This window comes from the organism of the source record quoted next, unplaced genomic scaffold (assembly GCF_019419815.1).
Source record: "Pyrus x bretschneideri cultivar Hongxiangsu unplaced genomic scaffold, Pyrus_bretschneideri_v1 Contig40, whole genome shotgun sequence".
NCBI classification, from domain to species: Eukaryota; Viridiplantae; Streptophyta; class Magnoliopsida; order Rosales; family Rosaceae; genus Pyrus; species Pyrus x bretschneideri.
Genome location: NW_025999724.1, coordinates 2,541,930 through 2,550,214, shown reverse-complemented (window position 1 = coordinate 2,550,214; position 8,285 = coordinate 2,541,930). Strand labels below are relative to the sequence as shown.

The following is an 8,285-nucleotide window of genomic DNA, read 5'->3' as shown; positions in this document are numbered from 1 at the left end:
TTTTGTGCAAGAGGGAGAATATACTACCTTGTTCAACCAACCCAACCTAAATGTGTATATCCTGGGTTGAATATAAAATACTAGTTTGTGTCGTACTAAGTTACATATGGTGCGTATTCAATTTTCTTGTGGTATGTTACTAGTATTTCTAAATTGGAACATATAAACACGTGTAAGTAGTAAGGTTCTAAAAGACGCTAGGCGATAGTCTAACAGCGAGCTGGGGCCTAGCACCTAGCCTAGGCTGTTAGGTGGGGTCTAGGCGGGCGCCTAGGCGACCTAGGCGGATTTAACTAAATCAATTATATTTCATGTAAATAAGTGTATGTTTATACTTAAAATACATATAATTTCATCATAAACTATAAAATAGAATGACACATATATTATGAAGTATTGGAACATAATGAAAACATGGGGAACAAGCATATAATGTGTGCTCATTTAAATATTCAACAAGTCTTTTACAATTTATTGAAAAAAAAAAAAGAAAAAGCAAAATGAAAGTTATCTATTTTCTACCTAAGTGAGTCGCAACCTAGGCGGGTCTGGGCGGGCTAAGCAGGTGCCTATGCGGTCTAGGTGAGCGCCTCAACATGTCTAGGCGCATTTTCTTAATTTTCAAACGCGTAGATATTAATCAGGATGATGGTCAGCTGCCTAGCGCTTAGGTGAGAATTTTTAAAACAATAGTAAGTAGTTCTAATCCCTTTGTCACCATTGACCAAGAAAATCAATTGTGTTTTGCATAGTATTGTGTAAAAAATGTATGTCAATCATTGAATCGATTGGAGCTACTTACATATGAGTCAATTTTGATGGTCAATAGTAACCAATTGACAAACTAATTTATGAGTCAATTTTGATATAAACGATGATCATGATATCACTTGTTACAATTAGGATCCAATCCAATTTCAATTAAAATTAATTGGATTGTATGATTGATATTGGGTAGTGTTATCCACAAGTTCCTTTTAATTTATAGTTGTCGGATCGAATGAATTGAATAAGATGAATGACAAAAAAATTAATAAGGGTATGTGATAAGTAAAAATGTGTATGTGAATAGCATTATCTTTAATATTTTTAAACCAAATTTACAAACCAAATGATATATTGGCCATAGAAAATAAGTACGTTAACTAATACTTCTAATCAACAACAAGCACATTATTTCGTTAGCAAAGTTCAGTTTAAAAATTTGTTCTTTCTAGCATTACTTTTTATCAAAATAACAAATTACACATTGAATTAAATACATTGATCTCTTAAATTGAGATTACATCAATCATCGAAATTGATGAAACAAAATTGAAGCTTTGATTGAACTGATTAATCCAGAATGATTATAATTAGGTGTAAAAGAATTGCTAATTAAAAATGCAAATTGTCATAGTTGCCAACTTTACCTACCCACTAAAAATCTTGCAATAACATCAACTGTTTTGACAGGAGCACCCAAATTAACTGGCCTCCACTTTTCCATTTATATTATTTTATTTTAAATTAAAATAAAAAAATCAATTTATTTATTTATCTCTTTCTGTTTTTGTCGGTAAAACTCACGAGCTCCACTCCCTAGACACCGTGTGGAATTTTTCCTAATCAAAACCCGCTTTGACATTTTCTCAAGTCAACCCAGAAACCGAAAACCACTTTTCCATTTTTCATTTTTCAATTTACATTTTTCCCAATTTATTTAAAATGTTATTTCCAAAAGCAACATAAATGCATAGAGATGCCTTCTCTCTTTCTCTCTCCTCCTCCTTTCTCTCACTAGGAAAACCACTTGTTTTTGCCACTTTAGACTTTTGTGTATCAAAATCCTTCTCTCTCTCTCTATAAATACATTGTTTATATAATTCCTCTCTCTCATTACATCCTATCGTCTCTCTCTCTCTTAGCAATAAAAAGTCAGCGCCTTCTTTTGTCTCTCTACTTCTTTTCTCTGTCCTGAAACAGTGATAGCTAGCAGACACAAGGTACAGATTCAGAAACCTTGTCTCTCTCTCTCTCTCGCTCTCTTCTAATGGAGGACGATTGGGATCTTCAAGCTGTGGTCCGAGGCTGCTCCACCGCCACCGCCACTACCACCACATCATCAACCAGAACTCCCTCCACCGCTGCCACCGCAAGTTTCAACATCTCCGGCTTCCATTCAAACCCAGCAGCTGCTTCCTTCTCTTCATTTGGTCCAACTTCCCCACAACAGCAACTCCTCTTCTCTCCCCCACTTCCAGATCCCATCATTAAACCCAGAATTGCAATTGAAGAATTGCATGACCTTTACAAGCCTTTCTTCCCCAAATCTCAGCCTTCCCTCTCCTCCCCACAAATCGCACCACTCACTCTCTCTCCTCTGACCACACCCAAAGATCCAAGGCATCCCATACAGTACCACCAACAAACCCAGCACCAACAACAACAAACCCAACACTCCAAGCCATCATCTTCCACCACCACCGCACGATCCAAAAAAAGGTACGATTTTCCACTCAGTTTTTGTCTCAAAACTTCAAAAAGATCGAATTTTGAAAGATACCCACCTCGTAATTTGCGCTATTTAATTCGTAATTTCATTTATTCACGATTTTTCGTACTATTTCAGAAAGAACCAGCTTAAAAAAGTGTGCCAAGTTCCGGCGGAGGGTCTCTCTTCAGACGTATGGGCATGGCGGAAGTACGGCCAAAAACCCATCAAGGGTTCCCCATATCCGAGGTTGGTTTTCCATTTCTTTCATATAATTTTTCTCAAAACATTAAGTTAAATGAATTTTAGTTATTTTATTAAATTTCTAATTTTTTTTTTTTTTTGGAACAAAAATCAGGGGATATTACAGATGCAGCAGCTCGAAGGGTTGTATGGCCCGGAAACAAGTGGAGCGGAACAGATCCGACCCGAATATGTTCATAGTCACCTACACGGGGGAGCACAACCACCCGGCCCCAACTCACCGCAACTCGCTCGCCGGCTCCACTCGCCAGAAGCCCTTCTCACCACAAACCGCCACGCGGGGTGACTCTGCGAAACCCGCTTCTCCGACAACCTCGGTCTCCGCGGACGAGGAGACTGCCGTTGCACCTCAGAGTACGACCGTGGAAAGCAGCTGCAAGGAAGAGAAGGGGAGTCCTTTGATTACCGACGAGGAGGACGAGTTGTTGGGGATGTGCGACTCGGTCGTGAGTGACGATTTCTTTGTTGGGCTGGACGGTCTGGCCGGAGATTACTTTTCCGATCACTCGACGGGGAGCTTCGGCATGCCTTGGATTTCTAGCAGTGCTGCCACCGCCGCTGGTAGTATCTGATTCGCCAAGAAAAGTCAGCTCTTTTGTGAAGAAAACAAAACTACAGAAAAAAAAAATGAAAAAGGGAAAAAAACCAATTCTCTTTTTCCTCTGGGGGTATTTTTGACTCTATATTTGTTGGGGGTTAGAGAGAGAGAGAGAGAGAGAGAGAGAGAGAGAGAGAGAGAGAGAGGGTACAGTGGGTGTAACTATGGGTGGGAATCTTGATTAACAATATGCTTAATTATTAGAAATATTAGGGGTGAAAAGGCTTGTAGTTTTCTAGATTAGTCAATTAATTATCTTTTTATTTGTTGATTGGTTGTTGGTTTGAATTTTGAGTAAAGTTAATGGAAGTGATTAGTTTGATGTTAGTTACTATTTTGTTTTTATACCAATTGAAATCTCATTTTATTAGATGCAAAAGGCGTTGTAACTAAGTTAATTATAGTAGTGCTATCTCTATGTACATGCATTCGAGTCTCCCTTCACATTATCGCATAATTTAGAACTAACTAGATTTTGCTCCCGTAAAAATATGCAAATGGCTTCATAGTTCTTGGTGTGTGACATGTTTGGCTTGGTCGAAAAGCCAATTTCTGTTTTTCATGTTGATTTGTTTGATGTTTTAACGGCTCGATTAATCCAAGCTTGCAACCGAACTTCCACAGAATTGTAGAAAGTCCAATTGGGATATAAACAAATATCGTCTTGGAGCTAATATTAATGAACTGTCAACATCATGCACAGCTTTAGCAACGGACATAACCCAATCGTGGTTAAATGTCAATTGCAAGTTTCGCGCTTTGTGGTTCACAAGAAGAGAGTACGGGTTTGGGCTTGACGATCCAAAGTGATTAATATTCGGCTTTTTAGCTAACATTGTCCATCGTATTTACATAAACTCTTTATTTTAGTTCTTAAAATTTGAAATCAATAGAAGTGATTACTAAGTTTGTCCACTATTAATCATTTTAGTCATTTCTTGAAAAATCTCCATTAATAAATATAAAATGACAAAAATACCTTCAATTTCTGTCAAATCATTTTGGCCAATTGTTTATTAAATTAAGATATTTTTGTCATTTGATCCTTATTTAACATAATTTTTCAAAGAATGACCAAAATGATTGATGATGGACAAACTAAAGGACCACTTCTAATCATTTCAATCTCAGAGACTAAAGTGATGAGTTATGCAAATCTTAGGGATAACTTTGGCTAAAAAACCTTAATATTCATAAGTAACTTAAATTATGGTTTTGCTTCTCAATAAATTGAAGAGTGAATGTTACTAGACAAAATCGTTTTTAGTTTTCAAATTTTAGTTTTTAGTCTTTAGTTTTCACTTTTTTAAAAAATGAAAACTTAAATCTTGTTTGGTATCTACTTTCAGTTTTAAAAAAATGTAAAATGAAAACCAAAAAGTGAAAACTCAAGAAAGTAGTTGTCGGCTTTTATCTTTTTGAAAATTGAAAATTGAAGGTAGTTAACAAACAAAATTTCAATTTAAAAATAAAAGCGGAAACAAATTGAAAAAACAAAACGGTTACAAATGGCCCCCATAATGTTAACAACGTTTGTTTTTCGTAAAAATACTAGTGGGTTTTGATTGATTATTGCTTGAAGTGCACGTAAAATTTTCTTTTGGGCAAAGTACAAAAAACTACCTCAATTATTGGTGTCACGACACTTTCATACCTCATCTTTTAAAATTGACAATGTCATACCTCATCTTACGAATTTGTGCCAATGTTATACCTTCCGTTAGCCTGCCGTTAATTTGTCAGTTAAATGTTGATGTGGCTTGATTCAGGGCCCACTTTATATTAAAAAAATTAATAAAATATTATTAAAAACTAAAAAAAAATCATTTAATATTTTTTTGAATATTAAAATAATAAAGAAAAGTAAAAAAAAAAAAAAAAAAACAAAAAAAACAAAAATCAAAACCTTTCATTGCCTAATTCGCATCTCTATTCCCAAACAGCTCCCCACTCGAGTCCGTCCCCATCGCCACCGGAAAATCCAAACACATCCCATACGCCGTCGAAGCCCCAACTGAGCAACACCTTCGAGTCCCACTTCGCTTATTACTCCTCCCGGAAATCGACCTCGACCCACGACGCTACCGCTTCTTCGCGATGAACCGGAAGCTCCCGTTCCTAATATGGTGTCCACCGGAGATCATCATGTCGTCGTCGACCAAGGTAAGTCTCTAGGGATGAGGCTCTACAAGCAAGTCTCTAGGGTTGATTCTGTTTATTGTAGTAAACTTTCTGACCCAGATGGGGGATTGGGATTTCCATGTCCCAGGGCCTCTCATTCCCTAAATTTTGTGTCTGGTTGCTTGGTGTTGTTTGGTGGTAGATGTGAGGGAGGTTAGTCAGTTAATCTTGCTTAAAATAATCCCTTCTCAAATTTTGCTTTTCTGGGTTGCAGGTAGGGGCTCGGGTGGGGGAGAAGAGAGAAGGATGTGTGGGGGAGGGGGGGAAGGGATGAAGTTTTGTTTATTTTTTTCCTTCTTCTTTTGTTTTCTGGGTTGCAACAGGTAGATTAGGGGGGGGGGGAGGGGGGGGGAAGGGACGAAAGGTTTTGTTTTTTTTTTTTTTTTGTTTTTTTTTTTTACTGTTCTTTATTATTTTAATATTTAAAAAATATTAAATGATTTTTTTTTAGTTTTTAATAATATTTATTAATTTTTTTTTTAATAAAAAGTGCTCTAAATTAAGCCACGTCAGCATTTAACTGATAAATTAATGGCAGGCTAACGGAAGGTATAACATTGGCACAAATTTATAAGATGAGGTATGACATTGTCAATTTTAAAAGATGAGATATGAAAGTGTCGTGATACCAATAATTAAGGTAATTTTTTGTCTTTACTTTTTTCTTTTTTAACGGAAATTGTCTAATACTAAATTTAGCGTAAAGTCCCCAAAACTTGCACCATTTTTTGTTCAGAAACAGCTAAAAATTTTATGCGCATCGAAAAATTTTTTGGAGGTTTATCATCTCCGATGGCAATTATATATTTGGCAAACTTCGGCGCCAGTTCAACTGAACTCATTTATGAAAAGAAGAAAAAGGATAAATGTATTAATTGACGTCTAAATAAACAAGTTCAACGTTGGATTGACGTTAGATTTTGTCGACGTAGAGTTTTGTAAGGATGTGTAAGGCGAAGTCCCACGTTGAAGAAGGATCGAGCTCAACAAAAGACTTGTAAGAAGTTGAGCCACTTCACATATTATTAATTAGTTTGTGGTGAAACCTAAACCTCTTAGTAATATCAGGGATATCATATATTTATCTCATATCAGTGTGCATTTGATGTGCCACCCTTCGTAAATTAGCTTACTGACATCCTTTCACCCGTCAATTGATATTCGGCAATGAAGTGATAGGTATCCAGTTGATAGCATGCATTCCAAGAGAAAAGTGGACTGAGCTTCCTGATCAGCTTTGGTTATCCAACCTAGTCTCTCCAAGCACTGTTCCGACTCGCTTTACGTCCCATCCTTGGTCCCTATTATTGACTTGGAGTCGCCAAGTGGCTTGATTGACATTTGAATTGACATTTTCTTGGAGACTTGTGCCTAAAGCTGTCAGTTTGCCCATGTGCTTTTGGAGGCCGGCAAGCATAAACCCTGGTTGGTCTATGTTTGCCAGGCCGTTGGCTTTCGACGCTTGGACGTGTTCTTTTCTAAGCCAATTGGACCTTGGGCAGCTTGGTCTCCTCTGGCTTTGACTTTGCCTTAGGCTCTTCGTGGCTTCTTTCCTGGGCGGCACTTTCGTGTGGGCCTAAAAGTGCCCAGCATTAACATAGTGAACGTCCAATGAGACAAATTTATTAATTAACTTGATATGTGGATATTACTTTCCATGTCAAATGTTACATCAACGTAATACAAAAATGTAATCTTCTTAACATTTTTCAATATTTTTAGCTAGTTGCATTAAAATTTGTTGTGCACTCTAAAAAATTAAGCACCAAGAATATTTAAAACATGGTTGGATTGTGAGTAGACAAAAGGGCTAATTTAACGATAAGAAAGTGCAAAGGGAAAAGTACGAACTCGTCCAACTGAAAAGTGGAGTTTTGCAATGGACCAATATGTTAGCAACCTCTCATTTTGAAATGGTAAATAGTAAAGGTAATTGTTATTCACATACATCCCCTTTTTATTCGCTCTTCCGGAACCGGTAGATAAATTGGTGCTGTTTTTTACGTTGTTTATCTTAGTTAATGGGGGGTTTCCTGGAATCAAGTTGTTTGCTCAAGCTTCGGCTTAAGGAATAACAACCTCAATATAACCTACTCCAACCAAAAGTTGGCCCTTATAGCATAGTATATAGCGTAACACTTGCTCCGACCCATCTTGTCAGTTGTTTTTCAAAACAACATAAATACAACTTCTTCTACGATATTTTAGGCAAGCATAAGCCATTGGGTTAGTTGGTCACTGCGGCTTATGCTTGTCTATATTTTCTTAAATTTTTTATTTTTACCTTTCACACACCTTTGTTAATTCTTATTTTGATATTTTTCAATTTATTCCATCTGACGGCTGAAAATTAAGAGAAGTGTGTAAAAAGTAACAATGATTGTGTGGATAGCACCACCCAAGATTTAAAAGAAAATGAGAAGCTACCAGATTTGATTGGTATTGTAATCAGTGTTCAACCGTTCAACATGGGCTTGGATTCACCAAAATCCACTCATATTTTATCAAAGTGTCAACGCTGCTTTTCAATAATTACCCACGTTACAGGAAAAAGATGTAATTATATGCAGAAAAAGGAATCTCCCCCCTTGGCCATGTTTCTGCAGGTACACTGGTCATAGAAAAGCATAACATTTGTTAGGACATGATTGTCCGGTCCGGCTACAGTAAAAATACTATTCGCCGTGGAGTGGTACTTTCGCCCATTGAGCGTCATAGCGCCACTTTCGTGTTTAGAAAAATCGGATCATATGACATAGAACTCAAACA

General features: G+C 36.9%; 1 protein-coding gene across 1 annotated transcript; it reads left to right on the top strand.

The window, feature by feature from the left end:
• The first annotated feature begins 1,992 nt into the window (after positions 1–1,992).
• LOC103933178 (WRKY transcription factor 22) lies at positions 1,993–3,662 on the top strand. Its single transcript, XM_009342842.3, has 3 exons — positions 1,993–2,484; positions 2,612–2,722; positions 2,832–3,662. Exons 1-3 carry the CDS (start codon positions 2,033–2,035, stop codon positions 3,307–3,309), a joined length of 1,041 nt encoding a protein of 346 aa, XP_009341117.1. The 5' UTR covers positions 1,993–2,032; the 3' UTR covers positions 3,310–3,662.
• Positions 3,663–8,285: the final 4,623 nt, after the last annotated feature.

Coding starts and splice junctions, on each gene's coding strand:
- LOC103933178 (XM_009342842.3), top strand. CDS start 2,033: ATGGAGGACGATTGGGATCTTCAAGCTGTGGTCCGAGGCTGCTCCACC. Junction 2,485..2,611: donor ACCGCACGATCCAAAAAAAG/GTACGATTTTCC, acceptor GTACTATTTCAG/AAAGAACCAGCTTAAAAAAG. Junction 2,723..2,831: donor AAGGGTTCCCCATATCCGAG/GTTGGTTTTCCA, acceptor AACAAAAATCAG/GGGATATTACAGATGCAGCA.